The 22,217-nt window shown below is 58.2% G+C and overlaps 2 protein-coding genes and 2 long non-coding RNA genes across 10 annotated transcripts in view; 2 read left to right on the forward strand and 2 right to left on the reverse strand.

Moving 5' to 3' along the window:
- The window catches only part of RNF121 (ring finger protein 121), a 15,120-nt gene extending 14,228 nt beyond the window's left edge, over positions 1–892 (reverse strand). For 2 of the 3 annotated variants that reach the window (XM_021535360.3, XM_021535362.2), the window contains exon 1: positions 674–740. In XM_021535360.3, the coding sequence (XP_021391035.1) occupies positions 674–730 (57 nt within the window). In that variant the 5' untranslated portion in view covers positions 731–740. Of the gene's footprint in view, positions 1–673; positions 741–799 lie in introns of those variants that run through there. The other variant, XM_077790936.1, reaches the window with a different exon arrangement.
- On the forward strand, positions 786–6,357 carry LOC110473097 (uncharacterized). The gene is made up of 3 exons (XR_002465817.3): positions 786–899; positions 1,633–1,739; positions 6,264–6,357. It is a non-coding gene; the product is annotated as an uncharacterized LOC110473097 (long non-coding RNA).
- NUMA1 (nuclear mitotic apparatus protein 1) lies at positions 2,650–21,726 on the reverse strand. 5 transcript variants are annotated; one of them, XM_021535357.3, is made up of 26 exons: positions 21,534–21,726; positions 18,891–18,963; positions 17,896–17,984; positions 16,149–16,228; positions 15,358–15,440; positions 15,189–15,269; positions 14,825–14,909; positions 14,297–14,426; positions 13,610–13,764; positions 13,150–13,267; positions 11,639–11,756; positions 11,155–11,295; positions 10,723–10,845; positions 8,326–10,422; positions 7,623–7,664; positions 6,638–6,706; positions 6,425–6,535; positions 6,126–6,344; positions 5,888–6,024; positions 5,576–5,792; positions 4,579–4,861; positions 4,350–4,486; positions 4,049–4,237; positions 3,605–3,715; positions 3,356–3,517; positions 2,650–3,149 (listed from the first exon to the last, which is right to left on the reverse strand). In XM_021535357.3, the coding sequence occupies exons 2-26, from the start codon at positions 18,930–18,932 to the stop codon at positions 3,114–3,116; spliced, it is 5,055 nt and encodes a 1,684-aa protein (XP_021391032.2). In that variant the 5' UTR covers positions 18,933–18,963; positions 21,534–21,726; the 3' UTR covers positions 2,650–3,113. The 5 variants fall into 5 exon arrangements, with proteins under 5 accessions (XP_021391032.2, XP_077647061.1, XP_021391033.2 ...); XM_077790935.1 differs by lacking the exon at positions 21,534–21,726 and adding an exon at positions 20,646–20,817 and having other exon boundaries at positions 4,594–4,861; positions 14,297–14,423; XM_021535358.2 differs by lacking the exon at positions 21,534–21,726 and adding an exon at positions 20,646–20,817 and having other exon boundaries at positions 14,297–14,423.
- LOC144248936 (uncharacterized) lies at positions 12,748–13,952 on the forward strand. Its single transcript, XR_013342121.1, has 2 exons — positions 12,748–12,898; positions 13,012–13,952. It is a non-coding gene; the product is annotated as an uncharacterized LOC144248936 (long non-coding RNA).
- Positions 21,727–22,217: the final 491 nt, after the last annotated feature.

Below are 22,217 nucleotides of genomic sequence, written 5' to 3' on the forward strand. Positions count from 1 at the left end.
CCTGACTGTACCAGCTAAGTGACTTATGACCCCTGTGCAGCCACTCCCACAGTGCAGACAGGATGGAACCAAGTACTCCTGGTTCTCTACAAGTGAAAGAAAAACTCCCAAGCATGAAGCACAGGGCACGGTGAAGAGCCACTGCAAAGCCCGGGCCAGCAGCGCCGGACAGTGGCACTTGCACTGTGACAGACGCACCCACCCTGCTTCCAATTCCAACTTTCCGGACAAATTTTTTCTTTCCAGTTTTGCAACTTTTCATCCCCAGGAGCATTTAAAAGCCAGCATGGGAACAACAGCTGAGCCTCCATCCCTGCCCTCCTACCCCCACTGTCCCCTGCCCCATGGGCCCTCCGAAGCTCCCAGGACCACCCTGCCCCGGGACCCTCAATGTGATCTCCCCCACCCTAACACTCCCCACAGCTACTTTCCCCAAAGCTCTACAAGCTCAAAGCGATTAGAGTCGCCGCCGTCCCGTTCCAGGGACCCTCCGAGCTCCTCAGCGCACATCCCTACACCCTTCACCCGGAGCTCGCGTCGCCCAGGCCCCACGTCCGCTGCGGCTCCCTTTCCCAAAGCAGCCCACAGCGCTGAAGCAGCTCATCCGCGCCTGCACTCCCCCGCCCTACCCGGTTCCACCTAAGCCGCCCCCCGGCAGCCCCGTGCCCCGCACCTCCTCCGCCTCACGCTCAACGGGGCCGCCAACCTCCACCTCCAGCACCGCCGCCATCTTGCCCCGCCCCCCTAGCGGCCAGCCTCCTCCGCCGCCGCCCACCAATCACCGGGCAAGCTGCCGCACCTTGGGCCAATCACCGGACGCGGCGCTGTCCCGGCGGCCAATCAGGAGAGGGAAGGAGTGGAAGGGCTGCCAGACGCGGCACTCGGGGCGCATAAGAGCGGTGAGCTGTCACGGACGGGGGCTGGCTCCCGCTCTCCCGGCCCGCAGCGGGACGCGGAGCCCCGCTGGGCAGCGCCGGCAATACCGGCCGCCTCGCACCGCGGTACCGGCAGCGTCCGTGCTGCCCCCGCCTCGCGCTGCTCCGGGAGGGCGCAGGCGGCTGCCGAGCTCCGCCCGCGGGGCTGTGCGCGGCGGTGCCCGCGAGTCCCGTCGGGCCCCGCGGCCGAGCCGGGAGCGGCGGGGCGGGCGGTGAGGGGCGCGGTGAGGGGGTCGGGCGGTGAGGGAGCGGTGCGGTTGGGGCGTGAGCTGGAGCTGTGGGGTGAAGCACTGGGTTGGCGAATGGCGTGGAGAGGCTGTGGGGCGGAGCCAGGGTTTTGATAGGGCTGGGAAAGTGGGGAGCGACTACAGCTCTGAGGCGTTTGCGGGTCTGGGAGCACGGGCCGTAGGGCTGAAGGGAGTTGCGGGTATGGATTTGAGGGCACTGGAGGGCTGGATGGGGGTGGTACCTGGGGGGCAGAAATGTGGGCGTTGTGGGGTGAGCTGGGGGCACAGGAGTGTCTGAAGGGAGCTGGGGGATTGTGAGTCAGATATGGGGGTTACTGCTGGGACGGTAACCTGATGGGTGGTGGGGCAGGTCTGGGAGGCACCGAGGTGGTGAGATGGGGCTGGGGGGCTGAATGGTTCCAAAGCCAGGAGATGCCCAAGGTCATCAGATTCTCCTCTCTCCCCACCAGGCACCGGAGGCATCCAAAGAGAAGTTACACTCTGGCAGAGTGTTGTCTCCAAAAGATCCTGAATGCTTCTGGTTAAAATCAGCTATGTAGTGTCCTTCTCCTCCCAGGTACCTGGGGATTTCCTCTGGGGGGCTGCATGCGGAGGTGATCCCTCTGAGCTGCTAGGGTCTCAGAAGAGGTGGGTCAGGGCACAACAGGGTGCAGTAGTACCTCTCCTTGTTAAGCTGAAGAGAAATTATTCATGTAATTCTTACTCTCTCAAAGTGGGATGTCGTTCCTGTAGGTTACAGAGAATTCCGTGCTTCTTCCTATGTCCAGAACAAGCTAGACTGGAGGGGAGGGGTTGGTACATGATGCTGTGTCCCTGCTGTGTGTGCAGGACCCCAAGGACCTGGCAGAGAACCTGCTGAGTGAGGATAGCATACAACCCTGGCTTGGCTGCCCCAAGGATCACAGCAGGCAGCTGAGTGTGGAGCTGTGACTAGAGAGAGCCAGTCCCATTGGCTACACTGACATTGATACTTTCCTGTTCCCCACTCCCATGCAGGAGCCAGCATGCCAGCAACTGCAGGGAGATACCAGGGGCCCCGTCCTCACCTCAGTGCCTGCAGCAGGACAGCAGAGATGGGGACAAATCCTCTGTCACCACCTTGAGGGCTGAACGTGCAGTACTACAAGGGGCAGAGACACTGCAGCCCCCAGACATTTGTGGCAAGGCTGGTGTCAGGATGGAGACGGTGCTTCCAGCCCTATAGCCAGGTTTGGTGGGGTTTGAAGCGCTGTAATGGCAGGGGTTGCTACTGGAAAAGAGTAAGTTAAAGGAGAAAAAGAAGACAGAAATCTGCACTATGACTGCTTGGTAGTACAGCAAGTTCCCTGGGTGAGCATCCTGCCTCAGGACACCCTGCATAGTTCAGTGATAGGGCAGGGAAGGAGGTCATGCTTTTCCTCCCCTCAAGCCCTGATAAGGGTTCCAGTGCATGGAACTGTAGGAGAAGGAAGCCAAGACCCCTCAGATCAGGTGAAAAATACACTTTATTTACAAGTAGAAACAGGACTGGGCAGGTGGGGGCGGGGGGGTCCCACACACAGGGAGCAAGGGTTGTGGCCCTAGGCATGCTAAGTTTCACCTCTGTCCCTGTAACTGGGGCTGCAGGATATCCCTGGGGAGAGCTCAGTCCCTCCAGCTGCAGCCTGGTGCCAGCCCCTGCACCCCTGTGTGTTTCTAGCCCTCAACCTCTGTGCAGCCCCTTGCCTTCGGTCCCAGAAGGGTTTAGGGTGACAGTGGGTACAGGAAGGGCAAGGGGGCCTTGCCATGCCCAGGGCACGCCCACAGTTGTCAGTGGGATATGCAAGGCAGTCTGTGGGTGGCCCCACCTGTTCACCCTCAGTGCTCCTGGGCCCTGGGGGGACAGGAGGAGGTGAGGGAGTGCAGGTGGGGGGCCAGGGCAGAACCAGCACTGCAGGGACTGGATTCTGGATCAGGATCGCTTGTCCTTGCGCAACTGGCGACTGACCTGGAAAGGACAGAGCGAAGACGGGAGGTTAGGGACCACGAACATGGCCGAGCCTCATGCAGGGACCTGCCGTTGCCGTAGCACCCCAGAGACAGCAGGGACTGTCCCCCTTTCCCCCACGGCCTGTATGAACCCAAGGCAGGGCCTGGGGGCACTGGGGTGAGCATAAGCCCAGAAGTGTGCCCTGGGGGTCAGGCAGTACCTACCCTGCCCTTTGGGGACTTGGCGGTGGCGATGCGGGATGAACGGCGCGTGCCGCTGGAGGATGTGGGAGTGCTCCTCTGGGCGACTGCCCGGCGCAGCAGGCGCCTCCCCAGCTCCCTGGGGGTGTTGAGGATGCTGAACGCCATCGACTGGTGCCTCTGCGCCTGCAAGAGAGGGACAGGACCATTAGCTCAGGGTGGGACAAGACAGAGGGATCCCTCCTGATCCCTCTTTTTCCCTCTGAAGCTTACTTGTGTGGCTGGGGCAGGCTGCTCGCTGTGTTGACTGACCTGGGAACCACTCTGCTCACTGCGGTCCTGGGTGGTCTGTGGCCGTGGGAAGCAGCTGGTTGGCTTCTTTGACTGGAAAACAGGGGACCAGCTAGTACTGCCATCTAGGGCTCAGCCTGCTGTGGGGCTGGCAGCAATGAGGGCACTGAGGGGGCACAGGGAGGGGATGTAATTGAGGGTAGCAGTGCCCAGGGAAGGCAGAAGGCTCAGCCCTTCGCCTCTGGAATGGCCTCCCTGCCAGCACTGGGAGCACCACCAGTACTAGGTATAGCACTGGATGCTGGGAACAGTGGGAACATGTGGCGAATGGGGATGTTACCCACAGGGCCACAGAAGCTCCCTCAAAACCTGGAATGCCTCTTGTTCCCAGCAGGGTGCTGTGATGGGGAACTGGGCTGAGCTCACCGGGGGGGTGTCAGGGCCCTGGTGGGTCTCCTCCGAGAGGCGCTTCCTCTGCTGCCGGGTAGTGATGCTGCTGGCCTGGCTGCTGGTGGCGATGATCTGGGAGGCCTGCATGCTGCCACGTCGCAGCGTCTCTTCTGGGTCCCCCATCTTCACATCCTCATCTGTGATGGCTCCCAAGGAAGTGGAGGGCTGGGGAGGAGATGTGGGGATGTTTGCCGAGGGGCACTGTCCGTTCCCAGACGCCCTCCCAAACCCCAGTTATGGACAAAGGGCTGCCTAACCTCTCCCTCTCGCCCCTTACCATGCTCTCTAGGGGGTAGCTGGTCTTCAGGTGAGGGGGGCGGGCCTGGTTCCGCCGCTGCAGCTCTGCAATGCGGTTCCAGTCGTCCAGCTGCTCCGGCTCATCCTGGCACGTGCCCAGCTTCATGGTGCTCCGGCCTAAATCCAAAGCAAGGAAGGATGAGAGGGGGTTCCATGTAAGACCTGACTCCCCCAAGCCAGGGCAGAACCACGCAACCAGCAGTGCCTACCCTGCCCACACACACCGAGGCTGGAGCTGCTGGTCTGCTGCAAGCGCAGGGAGCTACGGGTGACTGGCCGGTACCCAGGGAGGCCCAACAGTGCTGACTTGCCAGGGGTCTTCTCTGGGGAAGAGGCTTCCAGCTTTGCAAGAGTTTCCTGGGAGGGGAGGCTGGTGAGGGAACGAGTGGAGACACCTGAGCGGAGACGGCCCTTAGCAGGGGAAGACGTTTTTGTGGACTGAGCCAATGGGATGTTCTTGATGCAGACCAGTTCGTCAGACTTTGCCTGTTTCTGGGAGAGAAAAATCCACAGATGGGTTTTGGTTGAATGGAACTTAAAGCTCATCTCCTTCCATTCCCGCTTCCCTTGTCTGGGGACACCAAGTTGCTCTAAGCTGCATCCAAACTGGCCTTGAACACTTCCAGGTATAAGGCAGTCACAGCTTCTCTGGGCAACCTGTGCCAAAGCACTTGCCACCCTCACAGGGAAGAATTTCTTCCCAATATCTCATTTAACCCTGCCCTCTGTACATGGGAAGCCACTCCCCCTTGTCCTGTCACTCCAAGCCCCTGTCCAAAGTCCCTCTCCAGGTCTCTTGGAGCCTCTTTAGACACTGGCAGATGCTCTAAGGTCTCTCTGGAACCTTCTTCTCCAGGCTGAACACCCCCCCACTCTCTGTCTCTCTCCAGAGCAGAGGGACTTCAGCCCTAGGGAGAGCTTCTGTGACCTCCTCTGTCCTCACTCCAGCAACTCCATGTCATTCTGATGTTGCAGGTCCCAGAGCTGGAAGCAGCTCTGCAGGTGGCATCTCACCAGAGTGGAGCAGAGGGGCAGAATCCCCACATTGCACTGCTTCCTACGGTGCTGGGGATCAGCCGAGGACATGGCTGGACTTTAGGCTGCCAGTGCATATTGACATGTTCAGCTTTTCAATTCCCAGCATGCTGGGTCCCTCTACAGTGCTGCTCCTGATCCCTGCATTCCCCAGCAGGGCCCCCTGCTCACATCTGTCATGGTGATGTTGATGGTCGTGCGGCGGTGGGCGGAGCGGGTCTTGCGCCCCGAGTCGAGCGAGAAGTCACCCGGGAAGTTGGCGCGCGTCTCAGAGAGGATGGGAGTAAAGCAGAGACTCTCCAGTCTCTGGGGCAGCTGCTGAGACAGCAGTGAGTCTTCACTGTCTGATGGCAACACTGAGACTCCCAACTGAGAGCTGGTAGCCTTCCTGCAGAGACAGAGGATGAGGGTAGCACCAGCAGGCTTACCAGGCCAGCAGGAACAGTGGATTTTTGGGGTGCTGGAAGCAGATTGATCTGGTACCTGGGAGAGCTGAGCAGCTCTGTCTCATCAAGGCTGTCAGTGCTCTGGTCAGCCACACTCTGGCAGGAAGTCTCCTGTCCCTTTACTGTGGCAGTCATCTTGCTGAGTTCCTGCACCTGTCGTTTGGCAACCTCCACCTGGAACGGGAAGCAGGGAGGAATGCATGGATCTGTCCTCCAAGTGAGGTGGTGATGAAAACAAAGACAAGGAGGTTGAAGCTCATCTATGCTATACTTACCTGAGCTTCCAGGCTGTGGATCTGACTGGTAAGATTCTTGCAGCTCATCTCAGACTCCTTGGCCTGCAGGATGTTCTGCTGTAGCTCCTTGGCCAGCCTCTCCGATTTGCTCTGAAGCTCTGTGTTCTCTTTCTGCAGGTGCTCCATGGCCTTCAGCTTCTCTGATAGCTCCTGGTTCTGCTGCTTCTTGGCATCATAATGACTTTTTGCCTTCTCCATCTAGGATATAAAGCAGAAGGATCATGTCCACCTTCTCAGCAGTGTCAAGGACAGCAGGGCCATACTAGCTCCCAGCATACCTGCCCTTTGTAGTGCTCAGCTGCCTGCTCCTTCTGGGTGAGCTGCACCTGCAGCTCTGCCACCTTCTCCTGATGGCTGGTGACTGCTGCCTGCAGCTCCCCTTCAAGTGCCTGTGGGTAGGGAAGAGACTGGCTTAGAGGCAACCCAGGTGAGCCCCCTAGCAGCACCAACAGCTGCAGGGGTCAGCCCCCAGGTTTTTAGTCCCTCTTTACTTTAACTCTCTGCTGCTGGGTTCTGGTGGCCTTCTCATGCTGAGTCAGCTTTTTATTCAGCTCCTCCACCTGGAAGAAAGAACATGGCTTGGTGAGATCTGCACCAGGCACAAAACTAAAATCTTCCTGTGGGCAAGCACAGCCCCTCCTCTCTAGCCAGCTCTAAGGCACAATGAAGAAATTTCCTGCCACAGGGCAACCATGCAGCACCACCCACCACCAAGGAAGATCCCAGGACATGGCAAGGTGACAGTCACCCCATGTTAATCCTTACAGCAAGACTGGTTGGAACTACACAAGCATAAGGAGCAGCCATGTGCTGGAAGCAAAGCCTGTGTTAAGTTCCCAGTGCCCCAGAGCTTGCAACCTGGAGTCCCAGAAGTAATCCAGCACTCTTGACACAGGTAGCTGGCTGCTGCAACTTCTGGCCTGGCCATGGTCTCCCTGCTCCAGGGGATGCTTGAGGAGCCCCCAGCCCCCTGGTCAAAGCCACAAGGCCTCTGCAGAGTCCTGGGCTGCTCTGACTGGGACTGGACAGGGAAATGTGGCTTTCCCAGCATTGTTTCCCAAGTGCTAACTCCTATCACATCCGAGATCAATGCTGCTCTAGCCACATCTGGACCATACTGAGTGCAGCTGTTCCTACCAGTTGTACCAAGAGTTGTGTCTTGGTTAAAGGTGGGGGGAGAAGCCATCACAGCACTGACAGTCCTACACTGAGGAGCCCTGGATGCTCCTGGCAGCCACTTGCTGCATGTGCTGCCATGCCAAGTTGCAGGCATCAATGTAAAGGAGCAGGTAGCAGGATGGGACCCTAATTGCTACCCACTGGAGGTGAAGGTGCCCAGAGACTTGGAGCCATGTGCTCCATGGCTGGGTCCATACTGTGAACAGTTCACAAGAGGAGAGGGTGGCTTCAGCAAGAAGTCACAAACAAGGAGGGCTGTGCACTGTCACTGATCAGCCAGATCTTGGTGTGTGTTACCTGCTTAGTTTGGTCCTTCTGGATTATCTCCAACTGCTCCACCTGCAAGCACAAAAGGCAGAGGTGAGGCATAGGCTGTTTTTCATAGAATCATGGAGTCATTTGTGTTGGAAAAGCCCTCTGAGATTGAGTGCATTGCCAAGACTACCACTAATCCATGTCCACATGTCTGTTAAATCCCTCCAGGGATAAGGACTCTACCACTGCCTTGGGCAGACTGTGACTTGGCTGGACAACCCTTTCAGGGAAGGGATATTTTCCTAATATCCAACCTAAGCCTCCCCAGGCACAATTTGAAACTATTTCCTATTGTCATGCCACTTGCTAACTGGGAGAACAAGTTACCTGGGAGACCCCCATCTGGCTGCACCCTCTTTTCAGGGAGCTGTTTCACCCTTTCAGGGGAGAGACTGTTTACCCCTAGCCTCCTTTTCTCCAGGCTTAGCCCCGCCCCCCAACTCCCTTAGCTGCTGCTCATCAGACTGGTGCTCCAGATCATCCCCCAGCATTGCTGCCCTTTTCAGGAAACACTCCAGCAGCATGTCAATGTGACAGTCCCTTTTACACCTAGAAATGTGTCCCACACCCCTAGTCCTTGTGCTGAGCAGGACGTGGGTTTAGGGGTGTACAGAAAGCTGAACACACCCCTTTTCTGGGAGGGGTCCCCCATCCACATCCCTCCTGCTGGGAGTGGAACCCCTACCTGAGTTGTCAGTCTCTGCTTCTCTTCCAGGAGTTTCTTCCTCTCTTCTGAGGCTGCTGCTTTGCTGCTCTCATATTCCTTACTCAGGTCCTCCAGCTTCTGTGCTGCCTCCTTAGCCTCCTGCCTGCTGCTGGCCACCAGCTTCTCCGATGCTGCCCGCAGCTGCTCCAGCTCCTGCAGGTGCCGCTCCCTGGCCTGGCCCAGTTCCACCTCGAGCTGCCGCTGCCCTTGGCTGTGGCTCTTCCTGAGTTCCTCGGCTAGCCGAGCGTTGGCCTGTTGCAGCCCTGCCAGCTGTGCCCCTGCCTCTGCTGCGTCAGCCTGCAGCCGCTGCACGGCCCGCTCCTTTTCCGCCAACTGCTCCCGCAGTGACGGCACCTCAGCCACCTTCAGCTTGGCCTGCGCTAGCTCAGCTTGCAGCGTGGACACAGCTTTTGCTCTCTGCTCCAGGTCCTGGTGGTGCTGGCTTTCCAGGGAGGCATGCTCGGCCCGAGCGCTGTCGAGCTCCTGCTGCAAAGCAGCCAGGAGCTGCTCCTTCTGTAGGCACTTGTCCTGGCAGACTTTTGCCTCCTGCCGCAGCTCATCTTCCCGCTTACTCTGGCAATGGCGGTCCCTTTTCAGGGCCTCAATGGTCATCTGCTGTTTCTCAATCTCTTCCTGGCACCGCTGCACCTCTACCTTCATCAATGAGCACCTCTCAGCTGCACGGGAGGCTGCGGTGGCCATCTCTGTCTGCAGCACCCGCAGCCTCTCCTCCAGCTTCTTGCTCTTCTCTGACTCAGCCAGGATGAGGCGTTTTAGCTCCTTGCTCTCCCCTTCCCCTTCCTCCACCTGGTGATGGAGGATGGAGACCTCATGCTCCAGGCTGCTGATCAGGCTGTTCTTCCTCTCCATCTCCTGGACACACTGGGACACTTGTTCCTTCCAGCTCTCCTTCTCCTGCACGGCAGAGCGGAGGGACACCAGCTCCTTCTCTGCAATCCGCAGTTTATCCATGGTGCCTTCCAACTCCTTGGATTTGAGCTTCTCCTGGGACAGCTGCTGGGAGACTCCCTCCAGTGCCTCAGCAGCTCTCTGGGCATCCGCCTCCAGCTTGGCCACACGCTGGGCTGCTGTTTGCGCTGCCACAGCCATCTTCTCCTGCAGCGATGAAATCTCGGCCCTCAGCTTCTTCTCCTCGTTCTCCTTCTCCTTTGCCCATGACTGAGTCCTGGACAAGTCAGCCTGGAGGCCAGCCAGCCGCTCTGCCTGGGCCTCCAGCGCAGCCACCTTCTCCTGCTCAGCCTGCAGCTGCTGACAAGTCCGGCTGTGCTCCTGGCTCAGCACCTGTATTTCCTCCTTCAGCTGCCTGTACTCTTTGTCCTCCCCTTGGGCAGCAGAAGAGGCTCCCATGGACTGCTCCTGGCTCTCCTCTATCACCTGGCGTGCGGCCAGCTCCTCACCCTGCTCCCGCAGAGCTTGCTCCCTGCCCTGAACCAGCTGCTGTCTCTCTGCCTCCAGCTCAGCAATCCTGGCAAGGTTGCCCTCCAGGCACTCAGTTGCTCTTCTCTTCTCGTCCTCCAATATTCCCTCAGTGTTCCGCAGGGATTCCTCCAGGAACAGCAGCTGCTCCTGCAGGCGGCTGTTCTCCCGGGCCAGCTTCTCCTTCTCAGCCAGCCTCTGCTGGCTCTCCTTTAGCCTGCCCTCCAGCTCCTGCAGCTGTGCTTTCAGGGCCTCTGCTGCCACTCCCTGCTGTCTCTGGGCATCCAGCTCCAGGATCTGGGCTTCCAGTTCACCGACCTTGTGGCTCAGTGCTGTCTTCTCCTCATCCATGGCCTGTAGCTGGCTGCTCAGGGATGCGTTGGCCTGCTGGAGCTGCTGCACGACAGAGTCCCTTTCCCGCAGGGTCTGCTCATGCTGGACACTGAGGGCAGCCAGCTGTTCAGCCTGGCTCTCCGCAGCCTGTGCCTGCAGGTCTTGCTTGAGTTTCTCTCGGGCCTGGTGGCTCTCAGAGAGGGAGCTCTGGAGGCTGGTGACAAGGCTGTCCAGTTGCTTATTCTGCTCCTCCAGCTGCAGTCCTTTGGCCGTGAGGCTGGACACTTCCTTCTTCAGCTCCTCCAGCTGGCAAAGAGAAAAGCAGGGAGACTGTATTGGGTCTGACTGAGACAGAGAGATAGTGCTGCTCAGCAGTACCCAAAACACTGGTGTGTCATCAACCCCTTGCCAGCTCCCTGGCAGCAGTATTTGCAAATTCAGCCCAAAAGGAACTCTCCCAGAGAGCTCAGCCCCACATCCCCTTATCCAGCAGCAGAGAGCGGCTCTGCCCTATATGGCTTTGCCATGCATCTCCTGGCACCTGCTGCTCTCTCCAACTGGAGTAGTTTACCATTCAAAGCCCTTGCTGCAGGAGCCCAAATGTACCTTCAAAATGTCCCCCATGACTTCTCCCTTCTGCTGGGTGCTGCACTCCTCCAGCTTGGCCAACTGGTCCTCCAGCACAGAAATCTTCCCCTGTAGAATCTCGATTTTCTCTTCTGAGTATTTCTGGGGACAGAAATGGCACTGAGCATGGTGCAAGACAGAAGAGCCAGCTAACCAAGGAGAGGCACAGTCACCCACCCAGTACTGACACCATGCTTTGTCTCTCCCCACTGCAACGACAGCAGCCAGTCCCACCAGGGAGAGGCTTCCCACAGGAGCTAACAGTTACACAGCTTCTCCCTGTGTGCTGCACAAATGGGCAGGAGGCTCCTGGCTGCTGCACCCTGCTTGCAGTTGGCATGTCCCCCAGCTGGTGGGGGGGCTATGGGGGAGCTACAGGGGATGCACCCACCACTCCCCAGGCCCCCTGACCTTGTCCTGCAGGGCTGCCTGCAGCTCCTTCTCCAGCTGTTGCTGCTTTTCCTGCGACTGTCCCATGGCAGTGGTGTGTTCCTCCAAGAGCTCATTCAGGGCTCGTTGTAGTTGGACCATATTGCTGGCGATCTCCCGCAGCTGCCAAGTGAAAATCCACCGAGTCCAGAAGAGAGGCAGAGTGTGCCTTTGCTGTTCAGGGCTCTGCCTACTCCCCATTCCCAAGAGCTGCAGCACATACGAGCATCCTGGGTTCTGGGTGTTCACCACATGCAGGCAGCTCCACTCAGCCCCAATTCCCCCACCAGAGTTCCTATTTGGATCAGGATCCAGAGCCTAAAGCAGGCTTGGTCACTGGATCAAAGATCACATTAGCAGAACCATAAACATCCCAGCATCTGGCACTGCCATCAAATCCACCCCCATGGGTTTCATCACAACTAACTGGGCTGTGGGGACATGGAAAGGACACTGCACCCCATACCTTGAAGGAAAGATCCCCATTCTCCTCCGAGAGCTGGTTGATTTTTCGGTCCATCTGGGATTTTTCAGTCTTTAGGTTGTGGCACTGCCTGAAGGCCTCATGCAGGCGCCCCACCAGGCTGCAGGAAAGGAGGTGGTTAAGGAGGTGGTGCGTGCTGGCAGCAGGCAAGGATATCATCAGGGATTGTTGCTGCTGGATATTGCCACAGAAACTAAAGGTACCAAGGGGTTCCATGCTTTGCTGTGACTCTTCCATCAACCCAAGCTCTAAAACTGGGTCCCAACAGGTGGCAAAGCAGACTAGAGATAAGCAATGTTTGTGCTTTGCAGAAGCCATACTGCTCCAAACTCAGAGCAGAGGCCACTGTGGGACTCCAGCCACTCCCCTGCAAAGGGAAGTAAGTGAGGAAAGGACAAAAAAAGACATGGCACTTTCAGTGGAGGTTGAGCAGACTTCCTGAGTAAACAATGGCACAAGGCCAGGATGAAGTTTGACAAGTGATTTCAAGTGTGTGATGAAGTCCAGTACATGGGATCAAACTGAAGGCCTAGGAAATAGGCCCAGCCTATTTCCAGTGGGATCATCCTGAAAGCTTCACCTTTTCCAGGGCAGGTGAGACCCATAAGGGCAGCACACTTTTTTCACATAACAGGAATAGCTGCTCCCTTGCAGAGTTTGGGTTAAGAGTTGTTAGAACAGGCTGCATGGTTTGGGACTGGATCCATGTCCACTGCAATAAAAATGGGCTGCAGAGCATAACTGCCCTGAGGGGAGGCAGTGTGATGGTAGCACAGCTGTGTCATGGGCTGATCCCACAGTGTGGGCAACAAGGGAGGAGGGGATTCTACTCCTCTCTGGTGGGACCCCACCTGCAGAGCAGCCTCCCGCTCTGGGGTCCCCAGTATCACAAGGATGTGGAGCCGCTGGGGCAAGTCCAGAGGAGATTCTCCAAGGCCTGCTGGAGCCCCTCTGCTCTGGAGACAGACTGGGAGACCTGGGGGTGTTCAGCCTGGACTTGAGAAGGCTCCAGGGACACCTCAGAGCACTTTCCAGCACCTAAAGGGGCTCCAAGACAGCCGGAGAAGGACTTTGGACAAGAATCTGGAGCGACAGGACAATAGTGAATGATCTCCCACTGACAGAGGACAGGGTTAGATCAGCTATTGGGCAGAAATTCTTCCTTGAGAGGGTGGTGAGGCCCTGGCACAGGTTGTCTACAGAAGCTGTGGCTGTCCCATCCCTGGAAGTATTCAAGGCCAGGTAGGATGGGGCTTGGAGCAAACTGGTCTAGTGGAAGGTGTCCCTGCCCATGGCAGGCACATTCCAACCTAGGCCCCTTTTTGATTCTGTGTCTGCTGTCTTCTCCCCAGCAGCAGAGGAACAAGAACGAGGTTTACTTTCTCCCCTGTTTCATGCACTGCTAGGGAAGAGACAGACAACATAGAACCTGGGGATGTGGGAGTGACGAGGTCCCACCTAGGAGGAAGGAGTGGATGTTCTTGAAGAGTTACCTCTCATTCTTCTCCCTCAACTCCTCCATTTCTTTGGGCTCCAGTTGGTCTTCTGCTTGCTTCTCATTGAGTTTTACCAAGTGATCAATCCGCTGCTGCATTGTAGTGATCTGAGCATCTGGGGAAGGGGGCAAGAAAGGGCCCGTTACCAACTTTTCATGTCACCTGAAGCCCCACAACAGCATTTCTGCACGGAAACCCTCTGCAGCAGGAGATCAGAGAGCCAGGCTACAAGTGCTGCTGCTCAGCAGAGCTGTTGCTTCAGTCATGGCTTTTGTTGCCCAGCATATATAAGGGAATACAAGATGGAAGAAGGAACCTGGAGTCTCACTTGTGGCATGGCAGGATGGACCATGCATGAGCCAAGCTGTGATGGGGTCACAACAGAAAAGTCAGAGAAACAAGAGGAAATCTCTGCCCCACAGACCCCTCCCTGCACCCCAGGACATCCTGGACTGACCCTTCTCCATGATGAGCCTGTGATTCTCCGCCACCTCCACCTCCAGCTCTTCCTGTTTCTTTCTCTCAAAAGCCAGCTGCTCCTTCAGCCGCCGCAGCTGAAACTGGGGGGTCTGCATGATGTCCCCCATGGGTGAAGATGGAATGCTGGGCAGGCTGCAAGGAGACACACACAATCTGGATTATCCTGAGCCAGCACAGGCCCCACGCAACCAGACTCACTCTGCTACCCCCATCTCTGGGGCAGGTTCTCCTGCCTGGATCCCCAAGGAACTGCTGCCTTAAAAATCTAGGACAAAACAACACACATACAAAACAATTTCAATAAAGGAGGTAATATAAAAGCTGGTCTTTCGTTGGAGGCCTCCAGGGGCAAATATGGAAAAATGCCTCCACTTGGAGACATGGTTTACTGGTGGCCTTGGCAGTACCAAGGGCACAGTTGGACTCGATGGTCTCAGAGGGCTTTTCCAACCTGAATGACTCCATAATTCTAAAAGGAGCTAGAGCCCAAGCTCACCTCCATCATCCATCCCCACATCACGCCCAAGCAATGTGCAGCAGGACAGCAACAAGGCATTCCGGGGAGTCAGTGTGCAGCCTGGCTCCATCTGCAGCTCCCAAAAGCCACCCTACCCACTCCTCCCTTCCCTCATTTCCCGTGGCAGGCCGGAGGCAGGGCACATACTTGGTGCTGGGGAAGGAGGCGATCCTCTGCAGCTCCAGGAAACGCACCTCTCGCTTGTGCGGGAGAGAGTACACTGGGGAATGTTCCTCAGAGCTGCTGCTGCTGAACACACTGGACAAGGACAGCTCTGCTGAAAATAAAAAGGGAGATGAAGGCTGTGATCTTTAATATCTAAAAGGCTGAGCAGCTGAAATCTCAGGGGCACGAGAACCACAAATTCCAGTAGGGATAGAGCTGAGGGAGCCAATGGAGAAAGCCATAAACCTGCCCTACATCCCCATCCCTCCTGCTACACAGGCCTCTCCCATCAACTCTGCTCCCACAAGACTGTCAGCACCCCACCTGCTCCTTTCCTCCACGGAAAGGCTGAGGTACTGCTGAGTAGGAAGAGCCAGCAGGTCTAAGGTAGCCATATTCTTGGAGTTTACAGGGGACTGTTTTGTAGCTGAGCGCGTCTGTACAGCTGCCTTTACAGCTGGGCAGCTACAGCAGCACCAATAGGAAGAAAAGCCAGGGCCCAGCACTTACCTTTCCTCTGCAGAAATGGCTCCAGGTTCTCATTTAGGCACTCCTCATTATCCAGCACAAATTTGACGATTGATGCCAGTTCAACCTGTGTTGGAGGAACTGCAGAGTTAGGGGCTCTGCTGCAGGTCACAGGCAGCACCACAGCAGGCGTGGGGCGGTGAGCAGCTACCTGCCTGCCTGTGCTGCTGCCCACACTTGCCCACACATGCTTTTGATAGCCCAAACCACCAGTGAGCACCACAGTGCCCACTGCACACCATCTTTCAACAAGACCCAGGAGGGCAAGTCTCAGAGCACCTTCCCCCAAAGGAACTGCTGTTTCCTCTGCACCCCAGATCCAGAGGAGGAAGCCCAAAGGGATTACCTGGGTCTTGTAGTCAAATTCATTCCAGTCCCCAGAGTTCTTGGAACTCATGGAGGTGTGATACAGGAGCAGCACGGCCACCTGGGCAAGGCAGGAAAAGCATGACTAACCCCAGGCAAGTCACAAGCACATTGGTACCATCAGGGACTAAAACATGCCACACAGTTACCTTGGCCAGCTCCAGCTCCTCTCCATCCAGGAGTTTCTGTGCAGAGACAAGGTTTTCTGCAGCCAATTTGTGCCGGCAGTGCTCTGTACGTGAAGCAGAATTCAGTCATACAGGAGCCACTGGGCACACTGCCTCCCCTGAGGTGACAGTCATGGCCAGGAGGGCACTTGTAATGCATCCCCAAGGAGAAGGGACAGGAGGCAGGATGGGCTCCAGAGCTGTTATCCCAGTGGTCAGCCTTGGCCATTAACTCTGACCGACTTTGATTCCCCTCCCTGGAATTCCACCCTAAATCCCAGCCTCCCCACCTTGGCATCTCCCCTTCAACATCAGCACAAAGAGCTCCATCTCTGGGTGGGATATGAGTAGGGATGTGGTGTCTTCCCACAAGGAAAGGCTGAGAAAAGAGTATGAGATACTTCCCATTTCCCCTCCCAGGATTTCTGCTTGGGTAAAGGTTTTCAACTGGGATTTGAAGAGCTTGACTTCAGGTACCCAACTAGCAAAACTGCTCCAAGGCAGCATCACCAGAGCAGCCACTGGCACCCTGCCCTTCACACCCAGGACCTCCTTTGCTCTGAACCCAGGCTCTGACAAGGATTTCCATCTGGAAGTTTCCCCTTCCACAGGCTGCTGCAGGAAAGCTGCTGGCACCTCGCAAAGCTGTTGATGTGGGGTGAGGGGGTCACTTTGTGAAGGGGGAAGCTGCAGACAGCAGACCATACTCCCTCAGAGGTCAGGGGCACCGAGCAGGGGCAGTCACTTTCCCCAGCACCAGTTGAGGGTCTTACTCTTTAGGAAACCATGGATGAAGGAGATCCTCTCTGGCAGCGGCTGCTCCAGCACAGACTCCCCCTCCTTGCTCCTGTGGCTGGAAGAGTGCAAGGTTTGCATTAACTCCTTCTGGAGGGATTAGACCAACACTGAGTTTTGTGCAGCAGGGTTTGCTGAGCCAGGGGCTGGCTCTGGGGCACTGCTCTGCCTTCTATCCCCACACCAGGGCCAGCAGAGCCAGGACCAACAGGAATACCCTGGCATCTCCCTGCTGGGAGAGCAGCTGGAGCTGGACAGCCAACACCCCCCTGCACTGCTTCCTATTCTGCCTGCCAGCCCATCCAGCATAGCACAGGGAGCTTGTGGTGGCCCCTCTGGCCGGGAAGTACCACAGGGGCAGTCCATGCGTGGACCCTGGGGCTTTTCTTGCTGGATTTTGGGGAGGCAGAAGCTTCCTCTTGCTCTTATTTGTGACTACACTCCTCCTGAGCAGCCACCAGTTCATGGAATATCCTGAGTTGGAAAGGACCCACAAGGGTCATTGAACCCAAGTGCAGCTCAGAAATGGCATGCCCAAAACCCACACCAATCATGCTTGACCAGCACTGCTTCAGTACTGTCACTTACTCCCAAAGTGCCAAAACCAGGAACCTGGCCTGGGACAGGGGCTGCCACGAGGATTTGCTCCTCCTCACAGACTTCCCCTCATGCCACGGGAGCTCCTCAGATCAGCCAGCTGCTGTGGCAGCTGCCCTGCTGCCACTCCACTGCATCAAGCCATGGCCAGGCCTCTTTAGAGAGCACACGCCACCAGGATCCCACTGATCCGAGCTGGAGCACAGACCCAGGAGATTAACCAGGTCTGACTAAATATATCTGCGGTGCAGCTCCTTCCTCCCCACCCACTGCAGGCAGATCCCTGCTCCAGGCAGGCTCTCCTTGCCCTGCACAGGAGGTAATTATAGCTGACAGGCTCCCAGTGAGCCTCCCTCCGGAAGGGTTTGAAAGCAATGCATGGCAGCCTCACACCCTCTCAATGTGTTTTGTCAGCTCCTTAACCACCAGGCTTCGTCCCACCTCTGATGCCCATAATGGCCTGTAAATGTTAGTTGCCCCTTGATCCCAGGGAACAAACACAATTCCTGAAGGAGGGACTCCTCCCACCCCCGCCAGCCACCTCAGGTCCCAGGACAGAGCACACAGGCTCCATCCTGACCACACTCTACTCAGCAGCAGCCTGACATCCCCTGGTAACAGAAGCACTTCATGAGGCAGAAACTGTCCTTCTTTACACTGCTTTCCAGATACAAGGTTTCCTCAGGATCCCAAGGATGCCACTCAGGAAAACTTGCTGGGCTGTTCCCTCACCAGAGGGACATCAACAGAAATGAATAATCACCTGTGTAGCTGCAGGAACCCTTGTGCTACTGGCAGCAGCACTCAGGTCTTTTCTTCAATGCCAGGAGCAAACCCAGATATTAAGTGCCAGATGTGACAACAAGTCTCAAATTACAGGAACTCTGACCAAAGCAGTTCCTGGGCAGCTCTGTGGGACCCAACAGCTCTGCAGGCAGAGCAATGGCACAGAGGAGATGGAGATCCCAGCATCTCATATCCCAAGGAGGAATAAATACCCCAAGACCCCCACTCCCACCCTGCCCAAGACAGGAGCCCCTTAGCTCCTGGGGGCTGAGGCCATGGCTCCAGGGACAGTGCAGACCCAGCTGTGTGGTTTGAAATGTGTACACAGCTCCCCATACTCACATTTTGTGGATAATTCTGATGAAGACGCTACAGTCCTGGAGCTGGGACAGATCATTGAGAGGATCAGGACAAACCTTTGTGCTGTTCACCTAGAAATGGGGTGGGACAGTCAGAAGGCAGAAACCAAGACAAAACTATGCAGTGCCACTCAAGTCCTGGCAGGGGACAGCAAGACTGGTCTGGGGGTGAAAGTAAATCTACCCCTTTAAACCACCCCTTCTCAGGGAACAGATGAAGATGATTCCCACAGCCCCACATCTGGGAGTCTGGCACAAGTCCCATTTATCACACTGCTGGACCCCTCTTCCCTGGAGAGGCTGAGACACCTGAGGGTGCTCAGCCTGAAGAAGAGAAGGCTCCAGGGAGACCTTAGAGTTCCTGCCAGTGCCTAAAGGGGCTTCAAAAGAGCTGGAGAGGGACTTTGGACAAAGGCCTGGAGTGACAGGACAAGAGGGAATGGCTTCCCACTAACAGAGACAGGGTTAGATGGGATATTGGGAAGAAATTCTTCCATGTAAGGGTTGTCCATAAAAGCCGTGGCTGCCCTATCCCTGGAAGTGTTCAAGGCTCGGTTGGATGTTGTTTGGAGCAAGCTGGTCTAGTGGGAGGTCTCCCTGACCATGGCAGAGCATTCCAGTTAAATGAGCTTAAAAGCCTCTTCTAACCCAAACTATTCTGTGAGTTTTCACTTGGACACAGCAGTGCTTTGTGAGACAGATCCAACAACCCCTTTACAGTACAGCTGCTACCTGCTTCAGGCTCAGCTCCATCTCCCAGGCTGTTTCCATGACCAGACCAAGCCATTCCAGCATTTCTGGTTGCTCAACAGGAAGGGTGAGCAAGGCTTCTCCTGCAAACACCCACCTGCCCAGGAATGGCAGGAACTGGACTACCCTAGGACCTGCCCCAGCCACAATCCCTCCTGTGACAAGCCTCAGCATCGAGCCTCAAAGCTGCCAGGGCTGGCAGCAGCATGCAGGGGAGGGGGGACTTACCCAAGCAAGGAGAGCAGCAACTCTTGCACCGTGAAGAGACATTGTGGCCAGCCTATCAGGTCCCTGTCCAGACCTAAAAACACCAACAGAGGGGTGGGGGGAGGGGAATAAAAAAGGTAGAGTAATTATGTTACTAAATTACTTTCAGACAGCATCAGGCATTTGTACCCACCAAGGGAGGATGTGTCCCTGCATCTGGGACATCCCAGCTGTGCAGGAGCAGCCAGCATCCTCCTGCTTCCCCACAGGCACAGAGTGGGAAGCAATGCTGAGCAGCAGCCAGGTCTACTCCCACAGATTAGGATCCTGACATGGGGTCAGTGGAAAACTGCTGCTCGGGCTCCTCATTCTCCTGCTGTGCCTTCTTCCCTCCCTCTCACCTCCAAGTGTCACTAACATTTCTTGCCCAGCAAGGCAGTGGCTGAGCCATTGAAGCGCTGCCAGCTCCCCTTCCCACAGCTACTACTGGAAAAAACCACCTGCTGAGGTACAGGGAGCTCTCTGGGCATCACTGCATTGGGTGGGAGCAGGGATGAGCTGCCCTGACAGGATCTGGGATCACTGCCAGGTCCCCTTCACAGCGACCTTTGCCTCCACGCTGGCTGCCCCCAGTGCCACCCTGGTAGTCTTCCAGGGGAGGGAACTGCTGGGAGCCAAAAAGTCGCCTAGATGAGGAGGGAGCTCCTCACCCGGTATTGCACCTGAACACTGCTCGGGATCTGCAGCTGCTCAGCACAGCACAGCCAACCAGCCACGGTGGCTTTAGGGAGTACAGAGCTCCCACTGCTGTCGGTCCAGCTGGGAAGCATGGGATCCTCAGCAGGACAGGTCCTCCCTCCAATCTGGCTAAAATCCAGCTCCCTGTGTCATGGCTGGGTCACTCAACAACTACTGTCCCTCCCCTCGGTGGCACAGACAAAACTTCTCCCTAAAAATCTACCCAAAGGCACAGGGCACAGCACTCGAGCAGCACTGGATGCAGACCCTCGGAAAAAACTGTGTCCCACCAGCGTCGAGCTGGGTTTTACCAGAACCAGCCTGCAAACACACTGGTTCCTGGTGTGAGATCTGCACAGCGGGCAGGGCTACCCGCTCCTGCCGCGGTCACAGCCTGGCTTGTCCCTGGTGACACTGGCCACCCTGAGCATCTGAGACAACGCCATGACCCTCGGTGAGGACGCGCCATTGGCGATGGCAGGCGGGAAGCGGTCGGGGAGCCCGCCAGCGGCCGTGAGCGCCTCCCAGCCGCATCCCCGAGGAGAGCAGCTGCAGGGGGGCGGCGGGGACCGGGGAACGAGCCCCGGAGGCGGCGGCGGCGGCGGCGGCATTGTCCTTCCCCCCTTCCCCCGCGCCGCTCCGGTCACAACACGGCGTTACGCAAGCCCGCGCTCCGGAGCTCCCGACGTGCCAGCGCGCCGGGGGACGCGCCCGAGGGCCGTCCCAGGCCGGGGGTCCGGCTGCGGGGAGCACCCGGGCAGAGTGAGCGACCCACGGCAGCCCCCGGCACGGACGGGCCCGCAGCCGGCGCGGGGCGGCGGGGCAGAGCAGCCGCCGACCCGAGCGCCCGGATGTTGGCGAGCCCGACCCGGCCCCGGACCCGCACCTCGGGGCTCCGAGGCGCCGGGCCGGGAGCCGCACGCTGCGGCGAGGCGGCGGAGCTGGGCGAGCTGAGCTTCGCCGCCCCCGCCCCGCTCCCCCCCAGCCCCGTGGAAAACAAAACGAGGAAGAGGCAGAAAGTCTTTGTTGGGGCCTTACCGGGGCCGCGCGGCCGTCGTCGGCGCGCTGGGGTTAATCCGCCATGAGCGCTGGCAGGCCAGGAAGGGCCGGGGAGCCAGCGGCCACGCACAAAAGAAAAGTTGTTGAGCTTCTCTCGGCGGGGCTGGCAGGCGGCGGTTCCCCTTCCTGGCCCTGCGCCACCCCACGTCACCGCGCCGGGCCGCGCTCGTTAAAGGCGCACGGCACCGAAACCTCCGGCGCCGCGCCGTGCGGAGGGGGAGCGCCCGACCCCGGCCGCGCTCGCTGCCGCCACCCTGCCCCGGCCAGCGGCGGAGAGCTGTGCCGCTGCGGCCGGCTCTGACCCGCTCCCGGCCCCAGCGCGGCTCGGGAAAGAGAATAGCCCCCGATGCTGCGTCTCCCTCTAACCTGGCCGGACTCACATCCCAGCTGACCCCTGGAAAACTCCCCCCGACACGCACACACCCCCGCGGGCGCGGATTCGACGGGAACCGGACCCCACGGGCCACCAGCTAGACGAGGGAGGAGTCGGGCGAGGAAGGGACGCTGCTGTTCCGGAGACTCTCGGAAGTCATCGCCGCAGTGCCTGGGCTGCCTGCGGAGGCTCAGGGCCGCGGGATGGGGCTGCCCCGAGCACGGCCCAGGAAGGGCACAAGGAGAAGGCTCTTTGGAACCGGCGCTGGGGGCAGCAGAGGAACTTGCGAGGAACGCGGTCGCCGAATGCCTTTAGGGACGGGGACGCCGCCGAGCTTGGCCCGAGACGGAGGCTGTGCCACAGACGTGCCCCGCTCGCCCGAGGGTTCCGCGCTTTGCCCGCCTCTGGCACAGCCTCGCTCTGCGGCCCTGAATTCACCCCCGCCGAGCAACCACCGGGGCCCGCCCGGCGATTGACCTCAGCTTTCCCCGTACCGTGACCGTGGCTGCGAATTTGGTCCGTCTCCGGCGTCGCCGGGGCTCCAGCAGTACGGACGATGCTCTGGAGGCTCCAGCAGTACTGACGATGCCCTGGAGGCTCCAGCAGTACTGACGATGCCCTGGGGGCTCCAGCAGTACTGACGATGCCCTGGGGGCTCCAGCAATATTGGCGGTGCTCTGGAAGCTGCCGGGGCCCGTGCCGCGGCCGCTCTTATTCGAACGGCAGCGCCCGCCCCCGCTGCTGCCCATTGGGCACCGGCGGGCGGGGGGCGGCACACGGCGGGCGGACCGCGGGGTCCCGCACTCGCGCTGGGCTGCGGGGGACAGCGCTCTGCCGGCCACCGGGACCCTCGCGGGCTACTTGGGGGACACATGCAACATGCAACAGTCCAAGCGACGGAAGCCCTGGTGTCGGGAGTGGGTTACAGGGCTGCTTGGGGACACTCGTGAAGGTAACAGTAAGACAGGTGGGACCACGGGGGTGTGGGGGATGTGGGTCTGAAGCCCGCAGTGAGAGGTGAGGACACATGAGGGGAGGTTGTGTGACACGTAGAGGGGGTTGTGCGGGGCCACACGGAGTACTGGAAGGCCACAGTGTGTCAGGGGACACGTGGGGGGACTCTGGCGGTGTGTCACACACAGACACCCCACTCTGCCCTGCAGTGCCAGCTAGGCAGG

Source organism: Lonchura striata, chromosome 2 (genome assembly GCF_046129695.1).
Source record: "Lonchura striata isolate bLonStr1 chromosome 2, bLonStr1.mat, whole genome shotgun sequence".
In the NCBI taxonomy this organism is placed as follows: domain Eukaryota; kingdom Metazoa; phylum Chordata; class Aves; order Passeriformes; family Estrildidae; genus Lonchura; species Lonchura striata.